The following is a 24,169-nucleotide window of genomic DNA, read 5'->3' on the forward strand; positions in this document are numbered from 1 at the left end:
GGTTCTCAATAGATACTTGTTGACTAAGTGGGAAAATGAGTCCTTATCTTTCAGCTTTCAACTAAGATGTATTTTAGTATTCTTCCCCCTGAGCTGGCTGCCTGCTCCTTCATGGATATATTTTCCTTAGATCCCACTGGCTGGAATTTAGTCAAATGGCCACACTTAGCTGCAAGGGAGGAAACTGGGGCTTCATTCTGGAAAGCTCCATGTCTAGTTAACAAGTAGAGGTTTTATTACTAAGGAAGAAGCGGGGAAAAGGATATTGAGAATTACTAGCAGTCTCTGTCACAACTGTAATACAATTTCCGACAGATGTACGTTTGAGCTAAGGGATGTCATGACTTGGTGTGAAGCAGGCTACGTGTGAGAGGTAAGAGGCAGTGTGTAAAGTCGAGAAAGTACCAGAGGTGGATTCTAGTGCTTGCCTCAAAAGAAATGGTGTTATTTGAATGGTGGTATGATATTAAAGGACAGTGAGAGGAATAGTACTTTGAAAGTGCTGTGAGTTTTTTTAATCTGTCATTAGTGATATTGTTGACTTCTTCAGCGATGGTTTGAGTTTTTAAAACTGTTCAGCTGTACTGCCACAAGTCCTAGTAATCAGAAGTGAGGTTTGGATGTTAAAAGTTTTTGAGAACCACTATTTTATTTTCTTAGAAGTAATTGCAGCTATGCTTTTAAGTACCTTGTAGAATCTGATAACTCCTCAATGTCTGCTGTCAACCCAGACTTCTCTCCTGAGCCAGGCCTCGTCTCTGACTGCCTTCTGGATATCTCACAAGCACCCCTTGCTCAATCAGAGTTTGCTTCCTCTACATAGAAGACACTCTAAAATGTTAGAATTAAATTGAACAAAAATAATAAAAAGTCCTGATAAGTGCAACCAAGAAATGTTTCATCTTTTTGTCCTAAGTTAAAAAAAAATATCATGGAAGTAATATATGCTTAGTGTTAAACTATTTAAATGATACAAAATAAAATCTAAAAAATGAGAATTTCTTCTTGTCCTCTGTCCCCACAATCTCTTTCTCCAGAGGTAACACTTTTAATGATGGTTAAATATGTCCTCCTTGTATATATAAGCAAATACACATTATTTTCTTCCTAAAAATAGGGTCATACTACAAATTTTTTTGCAGCTCACCATTCACTTACTGATACATCTTGATGTCTTTCCATTTTTTTGTGTCATCATTAGAAGATTGTTTATCTGGAGTGCTTAAGACCTTGCATGTTCCTTATTAGTGTTTCCAGAGTTCAGCTGTCTTAACACGAAGGAAAAACAATGGTGAAAAAGACATTGTGGCACGTAATGGGTAATATTTGTGTAATTGTAACCTAGTGCTTTAAAATGATTGTATGCACCAAAATCTGTAAACAACTAGGAGGCATGGTTGGTTGCTGCAAGTAATTACGTTATACCACATTGTCTGTACCACATGTATTATCCCTTTGTGACATCATCAACTGACTTTGTTGTTGTTGTTGTTTAAACAGCCCGGAGAACGAAATCATCACTGAGCCCTATGTATCATAATACATTTCATGTCTTACAATGATTCCTTTTTTAGTGGATGGACATCTATAAAACCCTTTCTCAGTGCAGTTGTTTTGATGCTTTTGGAATATTTAGACTCTTAGATCAATGATTTCCCTATGGATTCATCTCATCCTTTTCAAAGACTGCATAATATTTTTATAGTGTGAATTTGTTGGTTTTTATTTAAACATTTCTCTTGAGAAGCTTTAGAATACTTTCATTTAGCTATAGTTGATTCAGCTATAACTTAAGCAGTCTGTAAGTGTTTAATTGATGAACAGATCTATGCCTGTGCTCTTCCTACTCTTTTTTTTTTTGCTCTTCCTACTCTTAAATCATTACTTTTCATTTCCCTGTGACTCCCCTGTGTATTTAAGCTTGTAACTAGTTCTTTCTTCTTAAGCCTTCACTTTCCACTCCCCTTTCACCTAAAGCATTTTACTTGTTCTCTTTGTAAGGCTAGAACAAGTATCAAAATTTTCACCTGTCACTTTTATATCTTATACGTTCCCCTTCTACTTAACTTTTACACTACAATATGCTGCCTTTCTCCCATTTCTAGTTCTTAACTTCTCAACCTTTACCACTGCCCAGTGCCCTTGGGAGATGCCAGGGGCTACATAAAATCAGCATTTTTTCCTTAAGAAAGCTTTAGCCTGATACTTATTCTTAGGAGATGTCCCATTTTATTCTAAATAGAACCTTCAGAAATATTTGAGAGGTAATTGCATCCATAAAATAAGGACATGCTAAGAAAAAGTGAGCAGATAATAAAAGAGTATATGGAAATAAACATTTTAAAAAATCCTTTGAACAAGTTAAATGACACATTGGACGTAGTTGACAACCAAATGGTGATCTAGAAATTCCATCAAAGGAAATTTCTTAGAATATAGAGCTAAAAGATGGAGATTGAATTCGAGAGAAAAACCATTATTTCCAAGCCCTGTGTGCACCTTAGAGTCATCTGAGATGCTTTTTAAAAACACTGATGTTCTGACCACAGACCAGTTAAATCTAGACTTCTGAGACTAGGTCCAGGCATCAGTGGCTTTTTAAAGATTCCCAGGTGATTCTAATGTTTATCCCAGAAAAACATGTTTAGGAGACCTGAAGGATAGAACCAAGATGCCCAAAGTCTGTCTGATAAGACTTCTAGAAGCAGAGGATGGACACTGAAGAACACAGTAGGAACTTTCCTGAAATCCCCAAAGACTTATCTTCAGCAATTATGCACCAGGATGTTAAGGCCCCTGTGGGAATTAAGGAAAGAAGATAAATTCCACAATATATCCTGGAGATATATCCAAATTCCAAGAATAAAGAAAATTCTTACATCTTCCACAGAGAAAAATGGGAACCACCGTGTGCATTGGGGAGGGAGAGAAATCTACCTGGCCTAACTGATCTGAACACAGCGTCTGCTCTCTTCCCCAGGTATGCCTCTCTGCTTAATTCCTCTGGCTCTCTCCTGCTCTTTTTGATGGTGACCAGGCTCCCTAGGGAAAGCTGTTCTTGCAGTTGGTGTTTAGAAGGCAGTTTGCTCTTCTTTGTTCTCTCCTTCAGACTAATCTCATCTGCGTTCTAGTTCAGTGATACAACTTTTCTTGTTTTCGAGCTGAGAGCTTTTCAAATTTTTTGGTCGCTCCAGTGTCATCTTGGGGGAAAGTTGATAACTTAGTACTGTCTTTCAACCTCTGGCATTTGGATGATCTAATATTTTCTAGATTTTTATTGGTGGTTGTTTTAGTACAACGCTTGGCCTCCTACTTATTTAAGAACAGTAATTCTTCCAAGTAGGCAGTCAGAGAAGGAGTAATTGTAAATTTGGTCTATGAACTTTGCTTTCTTCAGTACTTATTGAGAAGAAAAGTGAGTTTACCAAAGCATTGTATGTATCTAAGAGATACAATGAAGGAGGAAATTATTTGTAGCTATAAAGTGGTAGTTCCATTTAGTATCCTCTCTCTTCTCCTGTCTTCATGATTGGACATCCCAGAGCCTTTGGTCCCTGAAGAACTGATGCGGGAGTCACTTGGGAAGGCTCAGCTCTGGAATTGTGCTCAAAATGCGAAAGGCATCCTCAGTTAAGGGGAAAGTAGGAGGATTAAAGAGAGAGAAGTTAAGTCTGGCTGACCATTCTGTTAAGTTAATTACTGTCTACTTCGGCCTCAGATTTCCTTTTCTTTCTTTCTTAAAAAAATGTGGTAAAATATACATAACGTAAAATGTGCTATTTTAACCATATCTAAATGTACAGTGCACTGACAGTGAGTACATTCACATTGTGTAGCTGTCACCACTCTTCTCCAGAACTTTTTCATCTTCTCAAACACAAACTCTGTACCCAGTAAACAGCTACTGTCTAGTCCCCTTCCCCCCAGTCCCTGGTAATCTGTCTTCTACTTTCTGTCTCTATAAACCTGCCTATTCTAGGTACCACATAAAAGTAGAATCATACAATATTTGTCCTTTTGTGTCTTGCTTATTTCACTTAGCCTAATGTTTTTAAGTTGATCTGTGTTGTAGCATGTATCAGAATTTCATGCCTTTTTATGGCTGAATAATACTCATTTTAATAATATATGATACATATATGCACACATACCATATTTTGTTTATTGACAATTGGATTTTTCCCCATCTTTGGCTATTGTGAATAATACTGCTTTGAACATTGGTATGCAGGTATCTGTTTGCATCTCTGCTTTCTCTTCTTTGGATACATACCTAGGAGTGGACTAGCTGGACCATATGGTAATTCTATGTTTAATATTTTGAGGAACCAGTAAACTTTTCCACAGACGCTGTGCCCTTTCACATGACCACCAGCAATGCATGAAGTTTCCATTTCTCTACGTCTTCACCAACTCTTGTCATTTTTCCTTTTTTGATAACAGCTACCCTCCTGGGTGTGAAGTGGTATCTCATTGTGATTTTGATTTGCATTTCCCTTATGACTAATGACATCAAACACATTTCCATGTGCTTACTGGCTATTGTGTATCTTCTCTCACACGAGATATTTGTGTATCTTTTAAAGGAGAAAAAAATGAATGTGTGAGATGTATAAGAGCATTGTTCGTCATCTCCCCGTTCCCTGCTCCAGTGTGGAGGAGGGAAATTAACTGGGGGAAAGCAGGTGAATAAATGTAGTGTGCAGTTTCATATAGGTATATTGTCTCTCAATATTTGATCTCATTTCCTCTGCATGAGTATTTCTCTCCCTCATACATTATGTCTTGTCTACAAGTAGATAACTACTTCTGATGCTCTTGTGTTAACTGGACTTAAATGTTTGAGGGAGGCCTAGGGTTGAAACTAAATGAAGGAGAGGGTATAGCTCAGTGGTAGAGTACATGCTTAGCATGTAGGAGGTCCTGGCTTCAATCCCCAGTAACTCCATTTAAAAAATTAAATAAATAACAAAAAAAAATTAAATAAATAAACCAAATCCACCCCCCCAAAAAAAACCCAAAATAAAAAAAAAATTTTAATATAAAAAATTTAAAAAAGAAATTTAATGAGAGCTTTCCAGTTCATCCTTACATGGGTATTTTCAAATTTAGTTGCACTTACCCTGTATTAAGTTACAAGCCTTAGATATACCTCCTTCCTTGTGTTTTCTTTCATGTTTTAGTTTTAGGAGACTGAAAGCCTTTGTGGTCCAGGCACGAGTATACTTAGAAAGAATGCTGCTGTAATTTCCTGTGCTTCCAGCAAAGTAGCCAGTTCCTATATTCTTTTTTGTCTTCTTTCTGGAAGCTCTCCTGTAAGTAGGATAATCTGTGATACAAGATATCTGTATTTGAAGAAAGGGAACAACTACACAGTAAGTAATATACATGGAGAATTAGTGGGTAAAGCTTTAAAGTGACTTCTTATTTGGGGGAATATGACAATTTAGTTATGTTAACTGAAGTTTTCCGTATACTGTTGATGAAATTTTAAGCGTCTCATTTTTCTGTGACATCTCAGGTGTTTGCTGACTGGCACTTTGGAGAGTGCGTGCTTATCTGGCATGTCCATAACAGAACGAACTGTGTGTTCCCTCTCTGAGGCACTGGGCAACAATTTCCCCCTTTGGACAGTTTGGAACAGTGAGCTTTATCATAGATTAATATCCATAGCTACATAGTGATTTTAAATCCAGAATAAACCTAGACTGGGAAAGAAGAAAAGGCTCTTATGAAAAAAGTGAAACTTTCTCAGTGTCTTATAGGTTTTTAGGAATTGTCTGTTCTTACTGCCTTTTTTTTTTTTTTTAACTAACGCTAGATCAAGAAAGAAGTTTCTTTAACGTGTTTGTTTTGTCTGCTTACAAAAATCTATACCCCAGATGGCATAAGTGGAATTAAAGGAAGATACCTGGAAAGTTCAGTTTATTTCTTTATTCTTTTAGATTTATCTTTCTTTGAAAGTTCAAAAAGTTTGTGTCATGTTTATTTTTTTGTTTTAATTATTCATACTACCTTATATGGGCTTCATACTATTCAGAACCATTCAGAAATTACAGAGATTACTTATATCCCTTGAAGTGGTAGAAACCAAAAATGAAGAGCAAATTCTTTACTAAATGAGATTTACAAAACTTGCAGATCAACTTATACAAGTTCCCTATTTTTTTGAATTTTAGCAAGCCATTGTTTCCAGTGGGGGAGGGTTGGAATCAAAAGAATTTGTTTTTTGATTGACAGTATTTTCATTTAAAAATTTAGTTGATCCTTAAATGATGAACATTTGAAAGAAAGGCATTGCCTTTGGATGTGTTGTAGTCATGATTTCTGAATGCTTTGTTTTTAGTTTTTTTGTGATACTTGTGTTCATGCATGCACACTCTCAAATGATTTGAAACTAAATGGCACACATCGTGGCACTTCACCCCTAAATACTTCAGCTTGTGTTTCCAAAGAATGAGGATATTATTGTGTATAAAACCACAATACAACAGCCCACCCCAGAAAGCTAACATTTTACAGTAATAATAAGGTAATGTGCGGTCTGTTTTTCCAGATTTTTCTAATTCTCTCCAAAATGGACTTCCATAAAATTTGTCCCCCTAATCCAGGATCCAGCCAAGGATCACACACTGCAGTTGATTGTTGTGTCTCTTTAGTCTTTTTTAAAGCAGAGCAGGCCCATTTTCTTTTCTTTTCTTTTCTTTTTTTTTTTTTTTTTGGTCTTTCATAGCATTATTGTTTTGAGGAGTCTAGGCCACTTGTCTTGTAGAATATTCCACAACTTAGTTTTGTCTTTTCTTCTTGATTGGTTTCAGGTTAATTTTTTTTTTTTTGGTAGGAATACCACATACATACCTCCCATTACATCACATCAGGAGGCACAGTGATACCACTTTGTGTTAATATAGGTGATGCAGAGTTTGGTCATGATGTAGATCACTTGTGTTAAGGGGAGATTTGTCAAATCACTTCATTGGAAGGCCCTTTTCCCTTTTTTTAATAATAAATAATCTGTAGGTTCATGTTTTGACATTGTGTTTCCTAATAACCTTTCACCTGGTGGTTTTAATTTGTTGATTTAATCCAAGATTTCCCTAGGGGTTTATTGATGGTTGCCAGTGTATATGTAAAGCCACGGGAAATTTTTTTGTGTACATATATTTTTCCAAGGATGTATTGGTCCATGATGTCCAAAATATTTAAAAGATCTTTTTCTCCTGTTTTTGAGGTGCCTTCTGCAAGTTTCTATGCATCAGAGAAGTCTCAGTGTAGGCTACCAGAAGCTGGGAGCCAGCTCTGTTCATCTGATTTTCCTAATTGTCTTGCCCGGAATCACATACAACAACTGCGTACCTAACTTTTGTTGTTCATTTGAGAATGCTTTGTTCTGGCCTTTCCCTTATCCTGAGCCAAGCATTTGGATCTTTTGTGTTTGGCATAAACTGTACTAGAAGATAAAGCAAAGGGGCTTAGCCCCTGGTTTTTAGTGTTCTCTTTGAAGATTTTTGGGCACAGCAAAGTTTCATTTGTGTCTTTGTTTAGACTGAAGTAAATTTAGGTCATTTGGAAATTAATTAAAACACTTTATCAACTATATTTAGTTGTCTAATTATCAGTTGTATCAGTAAGACATTTTTCACAGCTGTAAAATAGCTCTTTTTGACCGTGTAGGCCAGAGGGTCCCGCAGGTGACTTAGGGAGCCTTATGTCCATTATTAACCTAATTTGAATAGCTGTAGAAGTGATTAAGTCTGGACTTTCCCTGCTCACCAGGAGAGCAGGATAGAATTCATCATGGTAGCAGCCAATGAGGTGTGTTTTATTTTGTCTGTTGATTAGCCTGTTGGTATTTGCCTTGCATGAAAAAAAGTGTCTGTCATTTGGGTGAATGGTAATATTAATAAGCACTAACATTGTAGTAGTATACTTTTAACATCAAATTATACCATTTAATCTAGAAGATCACTGTGAAAAGGATACATTTTTATTCTAATTACACAGGTAGAGGAAAACGGCTTTGAGAAGCTAAAGTAGGCAACATCAGATGCCGTAGGAACTCCAAATTCCTTGCCATTTCTGTCTTAGTAGTCTCAAAGGTAGAGGCATTCTAGAGAATGTAAATATGAACAAAGCATGACCCTGTTCTCAAGGGTCTTTAAAATCCATGTGTGTCTTCTTATGAATATATTATAGGTAACAAGTCAAGGAAGAGCTAAGGAAGTACAGAAAAGGGTAGTCAGCTGCCAAGTACAAGGTCAAGGTTGGTACGATGGAAGTAGCATTTGAGTGGGACAAATGGGGAAGGAAAAGAGTGACCAAAAGCATGGAGATGGGAAAGCACGGGGCTTGTTATGGGACCTTGTTCTGGTTTGGCTAGAGCATGAGCTGCATGAAAGGTAGTAAAAGAAAGTAGTGGAAGCTTGACCTGAAAGATAGGTTAGGATCATGTTGTGGAGGACCTTGAGTGCTTTTGTAGAGGAGAACCTCATTCTGTAGGTCTTTTGAGCAGAAAATGAAAAATGTGGCTCTGTAGAAGACCCAATAATAATCACGGTAAGTGTTTACATTTTTAAGTTAGGACTCTGCTAATCTCTTAACATCTGTAATGTCATTAGTGCCTCACAGTAACTATGAACAGACACTATTTCCATTTTATGGACGTGAAACTGAGGCTCAGTGAAGTTAAGTAAGTTTGCAAATGTCAAATAGTTATTGCTGGAGCTAGGACTCAGTCTGGGGTCTGTCAGTTTCTGAAGGCTGTTCTGTTTACCACTGTGATATATTGTCATTCCTTCATCATATTTCCTGATAAGTTCTTAATTCTCTGTCAAGAATATGGCTGTAAGGAGAGGATGTTTTCAGAGTTCTGAAAGGACTACTTCTCAATGTGTAATCATGCTAAGGAATATAATCACTACCAAACCTGACTTGTACTGCTCTCTAATTTGGGACCAGAGCTGGAAGGGAAATTGAAGAGTTGGATGATGTTTTATTTACATGCCTCATGACATCAGTACATGCTCATAGCAAATGTTTTTATTTTTGTTTTCAGTGTTTAACCTTATTGGATCTAAGAAATCTTGGGTCAGGTAAAGCTCAGTTCCTGGGGGCATTTTAAAGATGCATAAAGAAGTGGTTTTTTCCTAGCTGAAATATGTTTCTTCTCAGCAGGTTTCTACTTGTAAAAGACAATGACTACTGATGAAGGTGCCAAGAACAATGGAGAAAACCCAGCAGCAGCTGTTGCTGAACAGGGAGAGGATATTACCTCCAAAAAAGATAGAGGAGTATTAAAGGTGAGACCACAAGGGTGAATGATGTGTAGGAAAATCTGCTATCTGGAAAGATTGTCTATAAAAATCTTTTTTTGCTTTTTTGGCTGAAGGTGGCGATGGATAATGTTTATTGAGGCTTACTAAGTGCCAAATACTCGGTTCATCTTCATAACGAGGTTTGGGTTTTGGGTTTTGTTTTTGTTTTTGTTCTTAGATTTGAGGTTTGTTTTTAATCCAGGTTATAGATGGTAAAATTGAGACCCGGCTAGGTAAATTAACTTGCCTCAAATCATATTTCTTAGTAAATGCAGATCTGGGGTCAGGTCCTAGTTATGTCTGACTCCAGAAGACTGTGTCTCCCTATTCGCAGAACGTACAAACAGGTGTTATTTAAGTATATTAAAGCTGGCTAATAATAATTCAACAAAAATTTTTTAAAGGAAAAAGAAAAGCTAATTTAAAGTTCAAAAAGATTTGTTTTTTACATACAGTGTTAGTGTATACAGTGAAGATTTTTTTGTGTGGTTTCATCAGAGGACATATCTCACTTTTTGAATCAACTTTCCTCCTTAAAACACTTTTTTCACTCTGTAATTAAGCATTTTTACGTGTGTTTTTTATTTGTATCTCACAATTGTCTTATGAGACAATCAGAGCACCTTTTGATTCTTCCATTTATATATGAAAGACATATATGTGTTATTATTCCATATAATAAAGAAAGGTTAAATGGCTTTGGTCATGTTAAGTTGTTCTTTCTCCTACACTGTTATACATTCAAGGTTTGTATAGTTGACTTAATTTTTTTTGCTGAAGATCATCTCACGAATTCTAAATATTACCACTAAGCTGAGTTTTACTATTGCCTCATGTCATCAGCAAATAAGTTTTTAGTTTGTTTTGGATAATCTTGCTTATGTGAAAGTTTTCTGCACCCGAATCTCTTCTGAATATACATGTTTTACTGTTTGCTTGCCATGTGCCAAGCCAACTTTTGAAGACTTATACCTGTAGAAAAAGGGCTCTGTGCTATAGATGTATATATATCATGATATCTTCATTCAGAGGGCTTCTCAACCTTGTAGCTATGTGAGTTCCTCACCCCAGACTCCAGGATGCCTCTTGAGACAGTGGAAATTCTGTAGGCTGTTCTCAGCATCTCCCTACCTCTGTTTAAGTTCTTCTCTTTCATCTTTTCAGAGCACCCGTGCAGAGAACACAGTCCCCAGCTTGCCTCAGGTCCTGCTTTGTTCTAGCGAGTAAATCTAACAAGATTTTTAGGCCTGTAAGAAGCATTTTTAGGTTATAAGCCCTTTAAGTCATTTATCACTGCCCAGAGCCTCAGATTTCACCATGAGGCTTTGGTTAAGATTAAATAGGTCTATTAACTGTGTGACCTAGGGCAATTTAGTAACCTATCTGAGATGAAGTTTCCTCATTTGTAAAATTAGAATAATAATACTGCCTACCTCGGAGAGTTATCAGGATTACATAAAGCATTTAGCACAGTGCCATGCCTGTAGTACTCTCTCTTATTAACCATTTTATATGTATGTGTGTGTGTGTGTTTTTTTTTATAAAGACCAAGGCAGATCTGGGAAGTCAGAAACTAGCTTAGGAAGATAAAATTTCTTTGTGGAGCTTACATTTTTAACATGAATTGAGACTAGATTGTATTCTCAGGACAACTCCAGATTTTGACACTAAATTCACCTTGCTGGGGAAACCTAAAGTAATACAGTAGTGTCATGTGCAGATGTGAACAGCTCTCTGATGCCCTGGTAGCCATTCATCCCATATGCCCAGTTACTTGGTTATAGTCCTAGAAAAGCAGAATCTCCATGTGAGGCTCAGGCTCCCAGATACTGCATGCAGTTCATGAGCATGAGAACTTTTAGAATATCATGTGCTTTCTTTCAGATTAAATTTTTTTGAAACTTTTTCCCTTTGAGTCACAGAAGGGCAGTAGTGATTCTTTTTTTTTTTTTTAAAAAAAACCTCTTAATTTAATTTTTAAAATTATAATGATTTTTCCCAGCTTTACTGTGATATAATTGAAATATTATGTAAGTTGAAGGTGTACAATGTGATGATTTGATACACTTGTATGTTTTGAAATGATTACCACAGTAGAGTTAGTTAACCCCTCCATCACCTCAAATAATAATTTCTTTTTTTGTGGTGAGAACATTTAAGAGCTATTTTTTTTTAGCAACTCTCAGGTATGTAATACAGTGCTGTTAACTTAGTCACCATGCTGTACATTAGATCCCTAGAATTTATTCGTCTTATAACTTGGACGTTTATACCCTTTGACCAATCTCTCTCCATTTCTCCCATCCTCTAGCCCCTGGCACCCCTTATTCTCTCTCTGTGAGTTCAGCTTTTTTAGATTCCGCACATAAGCAGTGTCACACAGCATTTGTCTTTCTTAGTCTGACTTATTTCACTTAGCATAATGCCCTCAGAGTACATCTGTATTGTAACAAATAATATGATTTCCTTCTTTCATGCACACACACACACACACACACACACACACACAGAGATATGTTTTTGCACAGATTTCTCCCTTTCCACCGGATGCCTTTTTACTGTGGTGATTGTTTCTTTTGCTGTGCAGAAGCTTTTTAGTTTGCTGTTCCACTTATTTTTGCTTTTGTTGCTTGTGCTTTTGGTGTCATATCCAAAAAATTCTTACCAAGACCAATGTCAAGAAGCTTTTTCCCCTTGTTTTCTTCTAGGAGTTTTAGATTTTCAGATCTCATATTTAAGTCTTTAATCAATTTTGAGTTAATTTTTATTAGCGGTGTAAGATAGGTGTCCAGTTTTATTCTTCTGCATGTAATTATTCAGTTTTCCCTGCACCATTTATTGAAGAGATTATCTGTTCCTCATTGAGTATTCTTGGCTCCCTTATCAAATATTAGTTGACTATATATGCTCGGATTCATTTCTGGGCTCTCAGTTCTATTGCATGGGTCTATGTGCCTGTTTTCATGGCAGTACCATTCTGTTTTAATTACAATAGTTTAATAATATAATTTGAAATCAGGAAATGTGATGCCTCCAGCTTTGTTCTTTCTCAGGATTGCCTTGGCTTTTGGGGGCCTTTTTGGTCTGTACACATTTTAGCATTTTTTTCTGTTCCTGTGAAAAATACCATAGTGAATTTTGATTGCATTAAATCTATAGATGTCTTTCATAGTATGGACATTTTAACTTTTTTAATTCTTCTGATCCACGAACATAGGATATATTTCCATTTATTTTTACCTTTTTCAGTTTCTTTCATAAGAATCTTATAGTTTTCATTGTAACCTCCTTGGTTAAATTTATTCCTAATTATTTGATAGCTGTTGATGCTGTTTTGAATGGAATTTTTTTTTATTGAGGTATAATTGACATATAACGTTATATTAGTTTCAGGTATACAACATAGCAATTTGACATTTGCATATATTGTGAAATGATCATCACAATAAGTCTAGTTGACATCTGTCACCATACATAGGTAATTTTTTTTCTTGTGATGGGAGCTTTTTAGATCTGTTAGCAGTTTTCAAATATGCAATACAGTATTATTGACTATTGCACCATACTGTACATTACATCCGTGACTTATTTTACAAATGGAGGTTTATATCTTCTGACTCCACCCATTTTTTCCCACCCTCCTCTCAAACTCTCATCTCTGGTAATCACCAATTTGTTTATGTTCTCTGTATCTATGAACTTAGTTGTTTTTTTCTTTTCTTTTTTTAGATTCCATATGTAACTGAGATCATACAGTATTTGTCTTTATCTGATCTGTTTCACTTAGCATAATTCCCTTAAGGTCTATCCATGTTGTAGCAAATGGCAAGATTTCATTCTCTTTTATAGCTGAATAATATTGCATTGTGTGTATGTGTATTTATTTACCTCATTGTAGTTTTGCTTTGCATTTCTGGGATTGTTTTCTTTATATTTTTATCAAATATTTTGTTGTCAGCATATAGAAATGGTTTCTGTGTGTTGATTTTGCAATCCTGCAACTTTACTGAGTTCATTGGTTAGTTCAGACAGATTTCTTATGGAGTTGCAGAAATCATTTTTTTCCTTTAAAGAATGTCTGGGTTTTTGTAGACGAAGAAAGTTGTAGAATCTAAGTTCACAGTGTTTATGTGGTGATATGAGGGTGGGCCTGGGGGGACATGGCTCAAAAAAAGAATTTAGAAGTAAATAATTGAATTCTTTGGAAAAAAATTCAAACCCCTCCCCCCAGAAGATGTTTATTGGACTTTAGGTACCATCTCTGTTATCTAACAAAATGATTAATTAGGCATAAGTGATTGACAGAATAAATTATACCACCATATGCCTGGATTTGATTTTTTTCCCAGAACTGACCAACTGCATTAGTGGTTTGCCTGCCAAAAACAAAAATTAAGTATGCTGGATTTTAAGATAGCTAAATATTTTTCAACATGGAGCTTTTTTGGCATTTCCTTTACTAGAAGACAAGTTATTTGGTATCATATCAAACTGTGCAGTGATACTTCTTTTTCACACATTGAATATTCTTCAGATAGTAAGAAATAACCTGTTATAACAGGAAATTGGGCTTTCTGAAATTAAACCAAACTAGTGGAATCTAGTCTCAAGCTAATGATTTTAGCAAAGGAGGGAAGTAAAAATCTCACCTTTGAAACTTTGCTTCAGACTTCTTTTTGAATGTTTGTGAAAGCTAATCTTTTTGGTCTAATTCAGTTTGTACATGGAGTTTTGAGAGATTTTAGTGTGAAAGCATGGGGCATTAAACCAATGAAGCAGGAACTGTTAGTTAATTATTTTGAGAGCATATTGTGATTAACAATAAAATTAAATATAGCATGAAAGATTTAGAGTAGCACAGGACAGTTTGCTAACAATGAGGATTATTGAGAGAACTGGGAGTGAAGCCTTTAGAAAGGACAGGTAAAAGAGTTTGTAGATTTGCCTGGGTGATGCAGAATAGACTGTGTGACGTTTTTATTCTCTTGATTAGAAGTGAAATGTTTCACCTCCTTTTCCCTGACATTTGGTCTTTTCTAGCTTATCAGAAGAGTGGGGAATAGTGAGGAAACACCAATGATTGGAGACAAAGTTTATGTCCATTACAAAGGAAAATTGTCAAATGGGAAGAAATTTGATTCCAGTCATGATAGAAACGAACCATTTGTCTTTAGTCTTGGCAAAGGTAAGAAGGTTTTTTTTTTTTTTTGAGTTGTGATTTGCTTAAATTTATTGCTATTTATATTATATAGGAGCTAGTGGATCCTATCCTTGACAAAAGTAAACATATTTTAGAGCAGTAGTTCTCACATTATGGTCTGTGGATCCCTGGTGGGTCCTTGAGATTATTTTAGGGGGTCCACAATGTCAAAATTACTTTCATAATAATACTAATATGTTATCTATTTTTTTCATTGTGTTGACATTTGCACTGATGGTACCAAAGCTGCTTTGGTTAAAAAAAAAAAAATTGCTGTTGCCTTAGCACAGATCTAGGCAATGGCACCAAATTATACAAGCAGTAGTATATTCTTCACTGCCCTCACTCACTGTTTAAATAAGAAAAAAAAAGGAAGACCAGTTTCACTTAAGAATGTCCTTGATAAAGTATAAAAGACATTAGGGCTATTAAATCCTAATCCTTGAGTTTCACATTGTTTTTATGTTTGTGGCAGAACAGGAAGCACACATAGAGCACTTCTGCACACCCAAGTACAACGGTCATCTCAAAGAAAGGCACTTGTGCACTTGCTTGAGTTGAGAGCTGAACCAGCTACATTTTTTCATGAAGCACCATTTTTATTTGAAAGGGCAAGCTATGATTATTCAGACTTGATTATTCCGTATTTGGCAGATATTTTCTTGCAAATGAATGAAGTGAGCCTGTCACTTAAAGGAAAACAACTGACAATATTTGTTACCATTGAGTTTTCAAGTGAAAGTTTCAGTTCTGGAAAATTTGTATCTGCCACTCAGAGATGGACAGCTTCCCAAAACTTAAGACTTCTGATGAGATCAGTGGGTATTAATGAATGTGATTTTTTAAATATTATACAAGGAAATGTGGTAACATTTGGAAGATTATATAACTCAGTGAACAACATTTTCCCAGTGACCAATGCAAGATGTTACAAAATCATGCATGACTAAAAAGATCCATTTGATGTGTAAGCTAGACCAGTGGATTTTAATGTAATATAATATGAAAAGTTCATTAATATGGTTTCACATTCCATACTGCAGCTAACCTTTATTGAAACTACCACTTGTCCAGTTTCGAAGTAGTATCAGATAATTATGAATATTAGGCTACTAAAATACTCCTTCCTACCTTTTTTTTTTAAATACTCCTACCTTTTCTAATTATTCATCTTCATATACTTCAACCAAAATTGCAACAGATGAATTCAAAAGTAGATATGAGAATCTGGTTGTTTTTTATTAAGTCAGACACATTTTACATTTGTAAAATTGTAAAACAATGCCACTCTTCTCACTAATTTTTTGTTTTGGAAAATATAGTTCCATAAAAATAATTTATGTTTACATAAAATGAGGTTCTTGTTATTTTTAAACAAATTTCTAAGTAACTTAAATTTTTTAAATATTGTAAATATCAGTAGACATACAAAAAAAAAAAAGGCTCCTTACAGTCTTTAATTTTTAAGCTGTAAAGGGGTCCTGAGGAAAAAAGATTGAGAACCACTATTTTCAAGTCTTAAATGTGATTTTTACTGATTTCTTTACAAATACTTTTCAATGTCTTCAGTTAATTTAGTATAATTTTTTTTTTATCTTGGAAGAAGAATAATAGCCCATACATCAAATTGAACTTTGTGGACCATATGGCTTGTTAGAAGTTAGTTAATATAAGTCCAAGAACGCTAAAGCCTCACCCCTTCCCCACCTACCCTTGGAAAGGTCTGGTGATTTCTGATAAAAGGCTACTTCAAAGAAGTTGTTTTTGGTGCTCTTGGTATGTGACTAACATGGTTGGGAATTATGAAGATAAGAATCCTATTTCTTATATTCTTCCCCTAGATTTGAGAAGAGAAACAAATCAGTCATTTTAGATTTTTCACATACCTATACTTATCTCTTACTATTGAGATTAAACCATAATGAAGTAAATATCAGCAATCTACCTTTAACATTAATATAACCTTATTAAATGCATGATGACTCATGATTATTAGTAAAAATACCTGTTAATTTAGTCCGTCGTTAGCATGTTGGGGTAAAAGGGGAAAGTTTATGTTTGAAAGACTAATAGCTAATACTTTTTGAAGTACTTAGAATGCCAAGCTAAGGGCCTTACATATGTCATCACATTTAATCCTCACACCAGTCCTATTATTATTTTTTAGACTCTTTGTACAATTTATTTAGTATAATTAGGTGACAGTCATATTAACATTTGTGTCTAAGACTCTTAGAGGTGGGTTTTTTTTTGAGGTACTATTTACATATAACAAGATTTACCATTTTAAGGGTAACCACCACCACAATCAACATATAGAAAATTTCCTCACCCCAAAAAGTTTTCTTACGTCCTTTTGTCACTTCCTGGACCTTGGGCCATGCAGTCGCTAATCTGGTTCTGTTACTATAGTTTGTGTTTTCCAGAATTTCATATAAGTGGAATCAGATGTCATCTTTGGTGTTCGACTTCTTTCACTTAGCATAATGATTTTGAGATTCATGCATGTTGAGTTGCCAAGTAGTGTTTTACAGTATGGAAACACCACAATTTGTTCATCCATTCAAAAAACTGGACGTTGGGGTTGTTTCTAATTTGGGGTTATTATGAATAACATAATGAGCATACACATACTTGTCTTTGTGTCGATGTGTTGGGTAAATTTATTTTGGGGTAAATACCTGGGATTGGACTTGTTGGTCATATGGTAAACATACGTTTACCTTCATAAAATACTACCATACTGTTTTTCACAGTGGCTGTACCATTTTGCATTCTCACCAGTAATACTTGAGAGGTCGTTTTTCACATCCTTGTCAGCCCTTAATATTATCAGTCTTTTAATTAAACTTTAGCCATTTTAATATGGTTGTGAAATGGTATTGCATTTTGATTTTCAATTGCATTTCCCTGATAACTAGTGATGTTGAGAGTATATTTTCTTGTGCTTAGTGGACATTTGTATATTTTCTTTTGTGAAATATCTGTTCAAATCTTTTGCCCAGTTTAAAAATCAGTAGTATCTTTTTATTGAGTTGTACTCAGCAAGACAAGCACTTAATCAGATACGTATTTTGGAACTATGTTCTCCCAGTCTCTATCTTGCCTTTTCATTTTCTTAACTAGTCTTTCAGGGAACAAAAGTTTTTAATTCTGATGAAGTCCACTTTACTAAATTTTTTATGGTACTTACTATAATTAATCACTTTTGTTTTTGTTTGGGTCTTTTTTTTTTTTTACATAAGAGGAAACTAAGGTACAGAGAGAGGTTAAGTAATTAGCCCAAAGTTATACAGGAAGTGGCAGAGCCAGAATTCAAACCCAAGCAGTCTCTTTCAAGTTATGGTAGATCTTAAGGTTTAAAACTAGCCCCAGCACTAGGTACAGAATCAAAGTAGATCCTGGTCCAGCAGAATTTACTGAGTGCTTACTGTACACCAGACATTCTTACAAGAGTAATACAGTTAATGACATTTATCAAAAGCAAAAATATTACTGTTACATGGGCCTAATTCATATTTTTACAGTTTTATTTTTATTTGAAGTATCTTTTCCCATGTATTTTAAGCCTCGACAACATTCATAACACTAGTGACATACACTTACTAGTACTGGGTAACCATACAGCCAACTTCCTGTGGGTTGTTTGTGGTTTAGCCAAATGCTCCCTTTGTATTTCTATTGATACTCTTGTTCCCACTTAAATATATTCTTTTTTTTCCTACTTAAATGTATTCTTAACATGTTTACTTTTTTTTTCTTAATGTGCAGTTTAGGAGCATTCAGGATTTGGAAGGAAAGCTTTTAGGCCAAATATTTAATTTTCCTAACCCTCCCCGAAAGTGTGAGCCAGAAAGATGGCAAATTTTTAAGGAAGTACTTTCTTTGGCTTTACCTGGCCCTTTCCAATAGAGGCAGAATGCTTCCAGCTTCATTGCTGAATGGATATTAAGGAGAATCTGATTTAGGCAGGGCTGAGTAGACTGAAGGAAGCTAACAAATTTCTAACTCCATTTAAATTAGATATTGCAGTGTGGACTTTGTTCCTTTATTGAGTATAATATTGTGGTGTTAAGTTCTTTGGGAAATAAAAAATAATCAAGACGTGACTTCTGCCTTCCGGTCCATGTCTAACACTTTAGCCTAACAGAGTTAATCATTAAGGCTGTCCCAGGACGGATTATTTTTTCTGCCTGTTTTTGAAACTATAAGCCATGAGGATAAGGAGAGGTCACTATCTTGTGATCAGTTTTCTTAGTAATTAAGTAGAGAAGTGGCAAAAATAGAATATAACATAAGACATATGGAACACTTTAAAAGAATCTTAAAATATAAATTAATTTGTTCTATTCATAACCAGATACTTCTGGTAGGGAGTAGGGATGATTTTCAGGGCCCTGTATAAGACATTTAAAAAGACGACCAAATAAAATTTATTAGAGGAAAAAATATACAGGAAAAAAAAGAAAGACAACATCAGTATTATCAGTGATTTCAAATGCAAACATACATTTGAAAGTTGTATAGTGTATATATATGTACAACTGAATCACTTTGGAAGGCAGCTATGCTAACCACTATACCACCAACGCCGCGCCACAACTGAATCACTTTGCTGTGCACCTGAAACTAACAGAATGTTGTAAAATCAAAATACTTCAATAAAAATGTTTTAAATAAAAATTTTAAAAGTTAAAGTTACATAGTCAAGGTGATTTTGGGAACAGTAGATATTCACACACAAAAGAATTAAGTTAGACCCTTACTTAACATCATATACAACAATTAACTCAAAATGAATCAAAAACCCTAAATAGATGACCTAAAACTATTTTCTTAGAGGAAAACTTTGAGCAAAAGCTTCATGACATTAGGTTTGGCAGTGATTTCTTGGATATGACACCAAAAGCACAGGCAACAAAAGTAAAACTACATAGATTGGACTACCTCAAAATTTAAAACTTTTGTGCATCAAAGGATACAGTAACAGAGTGAAAAGGCAACCTACAGAATGGGAGGGAATATTTGTAAATCATATATCTGATGGGTTAATGTCCAGAATATATAAAGAACTCCTGTAATTAAAAAAAAACAAATAACCCGATTATAAAATGGACAATGGACTTAAATAGACATTTCCCCAAAGAAGACATACAAATGGCCTACAAGCATCTGAAAAGATGCTCTACATCACTAATCATTAGGGAAATACAAATCAAAACCACAGTGAGATGGCACCTGACACCAATCAGGATGGCTACTGTAAAAAAACAAAACACAAACAGAAAACTAGAAGTGTTAATAAGCTTTGAAATTGAACCCTTGTGCACTGTTGGTGGGTTGGTAAAATAGTGTAGCCACTATGGAAAACAGTATGGCAGTTATCAAAAAAATTAAAAATAGAGTGACCCTATGATCCAGCAATTCCACATCTCACTATATACTCAAAAAAACTGAAAGCAGTCTCAGAGATACTTGTACACTCATGTTCATAGCATTATTCATTATACCCAAAAGATGGAAGCCACCCAAATGTTTATCTGCAGATGGATAGATAAACCAAATGTCATATATACATACAATGCAATAGAATGTTATTCACATGGGACAAAACTGATGAACCTTGAGGACATTACACCAAGTGAAGTAAGCCAGTCACAAAAAGATAGATATATGATTCTATTTACATCTGGAGAAGTCTAAATTCTTGTCAGGGATTTGCGGCAGGAGGAAATGAGGTGTTGTTTAATGAGTAGAGTGGTAATGTTGCAAGATGAAAAAGTTCTGGAGATTGGTTGCACAACAGTGTGACTGTACTTAACTATCCACTTAAAAATGGTTGAAATGGTTAATTTTGTGTTATATGTATTTTACCACAATTAAAAAATTTTAAGTCATTAAAGAAAAAAATGAGAATGTTGTAAAGTGGTCACTATAGTCTTTATTATAAGTGAAAATAGTGATTAAAAGAAGTGTTATATGTTAAAATGTATGATTTTTTAAGTAAATTTTATTTTTCAGAGCAGTTTTAGGCTGACAGCAAAATTGAGTGGAAAATACGGAGATTTCCCATATATTTCCAACCCCCACATGTGCATAGCCTCCCCTCTCTTAATATCCCCCACCAGAATGGTACACTTGTTATAACTGATGACCCTACGCTGAACCTATAAAATTTGATTTTGATCTTTCTAAATCAGAAAGTTATATAATACTCTGTAGAAAGGAAAAAGTACAGTGTATTGCTTTTATACTAAGCTTTGTTCACTTTAAAATTTTTCAAATGCCTACAGTTGGGTATATATAAAAAGCATTTGAACTTATGGATAGATATATTATAAATTTGTATAAGTATATATTCTTATTTCAGATTTTGTTACAAATGGAATAGGACTCCTGAAATCGATAAATTATGTTTGAGCTAGTAAAGTTGAAGTCCAGTTGAAGTGGAAGAATAAATTGCATATATAAATTCTTGGTGTATTGTAACCTACAGTTAACACCTTAAAAATCAAAAGATCCCAAAGAACAGGAATCTTAAAAATGTTTATGCTTTGACCCAGTAATTCTATTTCTAGGAACTGATTCTGAGGAAATATGGTAGAAGCCTGCTTAACCAACTCCAGACTAACTGATGGGCTCCATTCTGCTTGTAAATATACTGAATGATGCCACTGGTTTCCTTCTTGTTTGGTGTGGTCCCACACTCTGCTTCAGCCAGTTGAGTGAGCCTTGTCAGTGCCCTCCAGCCACAGACCACTAGGAACGCAGCTGTAGTCCAACAAGCTGGATTTATTACTTGGAGGGAGGGAGAACACACACCATGGGAAACTGTGGGTGTCTCAGTAAGAGTGTTGGAAAGGACTTTTTATAGGATTTGGGCTTGTATTTTGATTTGGGGAGGATTTAAGGAAGAAGGGATTTGCTCTGGATTGGGTGTTGTTAGGATGTGGATGATCCTTTGGGTGTCTTAGTAAATCTTACCTAGGAAGAGGGCTGCCTGGAGTGAGACTAAAGCTGTACCTGTGGAGAAGCAGCAGTCACTCATGTCACCAGGAGAGGGGGATGTTTGGTATTTTGTAGGTTGCACAGGGACCTTGTTTTTTTGTCCATGCTTAGACAAAATTTTGAAGTGTGCTTGTTTTGTCTCACTTTTTCATGGTCTCAGAGTGACCTTGTCTGATGTTGATGTTTTATGAGATTGTTGTGTCCGACAGAAGAATAGCATGGCCTAGCTGTGTGCCCCAGGCCAGCTTCAGACATCACCAAGGCCTCTGTAAGAGTCAGGCAGTTTCCAGATGTCAGGTGCTGCTTTTTCCTTCCTCAGACTAGTGCTAAGAATCAGGCTAAGGGGGGAGGGTATAGCTCAAGCAGTGGAGTGCATGTTTAGCATGCACGAGGTCCTGGGTTCAATCCCCAGTACCTCCTCTAAAAATAAATAAACCTAATTATCTACTCCCCACCAAAAAAAAAAAAAAAGGAAAGAAAAGAAAATGTATTTTAAAAAAATCAGTCTAAACCTCCTTATATCCATTTTAATTGTATAATTGTGATTATAACTTCTTGTCATTATATCATTTAATTAAATAGTATATAAAACACTGAAATTACTGTAGTAAGAAAGAATTATTTGGAAACTAAGTTAAACATCTTTGGAAAGACTTATTAAGATTAACTGCTAAAAGCATTTTATAAATGGCTATTGAATTAGGTATGGGTAAAAGGCAAAATAAGTAGGCCATTAGAATACATTTTTACTAGAAGTATTCGCTTGCTGATGGCTTTACAAGTATCTTCTGGTTCCTACTCCTCTTTAAAGAAATCTACTTGTAAATGGCAAATGATATACCGTATGTGTGATTTATATAGTAAAGATGACATGGAATTATTTTTTTTGTTGTTTTTTAACAGCATTTTTATATAGAATGATTTGAATTGGTATGCAGGCAACTTCTCTAGTAGTCACATACCTGTAATTTAGGGAAAATTACACCCATTGTACAGAAGAATCCCGGTAATATATACTTAATAAGCTCAAAGGACATGGAACTCTTATCACTGGAGCCACACTCAGAGACAAGGCCTTGGCCTTCTAACACAAAGTTAGTGAATTAATAGCTTTGATATATTTGAAGTTAAAAAAAAAGTTTGAGGTCATGTATAAATTCTTCTTTATGATTCCTCACTTAAAGCAACATTTTAAATTAACCTACAACCACAGTCCTGATTGTGTCAGGTAAGATGCTTTTATTATGCAAAAAAAAATCATGTAAAGATTTAGGTATAAAGTAGTTCATTTTAACTTTATAATAGTAAAAAAAATAGAAACAATCTAAATGTTTATTAACAAGAGTAATGAAATTATAGTATATTCAAAAGATAGAATAGCATAGAGTTACTAAAAGTCATGTTTTCAGCTATCATCTTTTAACAAGAAAAATGTTCATATAATGTGCTACAATATAGAGCTAGGCTACAAAACCCAATAAACTATGGCTAGAATTTTAATAATGTATATATCAAAATTTAATATGCAAAGTGTACATACACAATTGGAAGGAAATGAACCAAAAAATGGACAGTTTACCCCAGATGCCAAAGTTTCAGAAGTTCTTTTTTATTGTATTCTCTGTGCTTTTATATACTTTCTATATTGAGCATGTATTTTTTTTTAATGAGGGGGAAATGCTTTTTAAGAAAAGAAGCCCAAGATGGGCAGTTTTAGAAACATACCTGTGTTCATATCAGTGTGGCTCTTTGCTCAGTGTGTTTCACTCTATGTCTGAAGCTCCATGTTAGAGAAGCTGTAATGTTCCTGAATGAGAAGAAAAGCAAATGCATGATTTATTTAGTGAGGGGCTCCTGGGGATTTGACAGGCTGATATTTCCAACTTCCACGGCCTAGCATAGATACCATCTGTGAATTAAGTTTTTGCTGATTGCACCAACCTCCACCCCCAGGCAAAAGCCCCATGTTTCTATTTTAGTGTTCACCACACTTGAAAAAAAAAACAGTGCATATATCTTTCTGTTCCACTGGCCATACTACATTGCATGTTTCTTGGAAGGAAGAAGGGAACAGCCACCTTCGTATTCTTAGTCCCTAGAGAGACCTTTGCTCCTTGGTAGTTGGCTAAATGTCTTTAATAAATGTACAGTAGTTCCCCCACAATATAGAGATTTCCTGAAAGAATATTTAAGGTGTTTGTCTTAAACTATCAGAGTTGAGAGTTAAAAAAAAAAAAGAAGCTGTCAATGGCCCACACTAAAACCACAGCAGCCTTTGAAGAACATCAGTGACGGTAAAGCAGCCTGTCAGCAGCAGGCCTTACATTTCTTCTGAGGACTGTAGACTGTTTTCACATTAGAACCATGTGTGGGCATATAAATTGATGTAGCCCTTTGGGAAGGGCAGTTGGGCAATATCTGTCAGATTGAAAATGCACATCACCTTTGCACTTCTAGGAATTTACTCTCCAAATATACTTGCACAAAACAGGCAAACATACATGGACAAAGAGCCTTATTGGAGAACTGTTGGCAATATATTTTTCAGTATGGGAGTGACTAGAATATTATGAAGCTATTGCAGATGAGGTAGATCAGTATGTATTTACGATGATGATGATGATTGTCCTTTATTAAATACATGTTA

At 35.1% G+C, this 24,169-nt stretch overlaps 1 protein-coding gene across 6 annotated transcripts in view; it reads left to right on the forward strand.

Moving 5' to 3' along the window:
* The window catches only part of FKBP5 (FKBP prolyl isomerase 5), a 105,883-nt gene that overhangs the window by 43,787 nt on the left and 37,927 nt on the right, over positions 1–24,169 (forward strand). For 3 of the 6 annotated variants that reach the window (XM_072945154.1, XM_072945152.1, XM_072945157.1), the window contains 2 exons: positions 9,175–9,299; positions 14,355–14,499. In XM_072945154.1, coding sequence (XP_072801255.1) covers positions 9,195–9,299; positions 14,355–14,499 — 250 coding nt within the window. In that variant the 5' untranslated portion in view covers positions 9,175–9,194. Of the gene's footprint in view, positions 1–2,890; positions 2,981–9,171; positions 9,300–14,354; positions 14,500–24,169 lie in introns of those variants that run through there. The other 3 variants (XM_072945155.1, XM_072945153.1, XM_072945156.1) reach the window with 3 other exon arrangements.

The sequence above is a fragment of the Vicugna pacos genome, chromosome 20 (genome assembly GCF_048564905.1).
Source record: "Vicugna pacos chromosome 20, VicPac4, whole genome shotgun sequence".
Lineage (NCBI taxonomy): Eukaryota > Metazoa > Chordata > Mammalia > Artiodactyla > Camelidae > Vicugna > Vicugna pacos.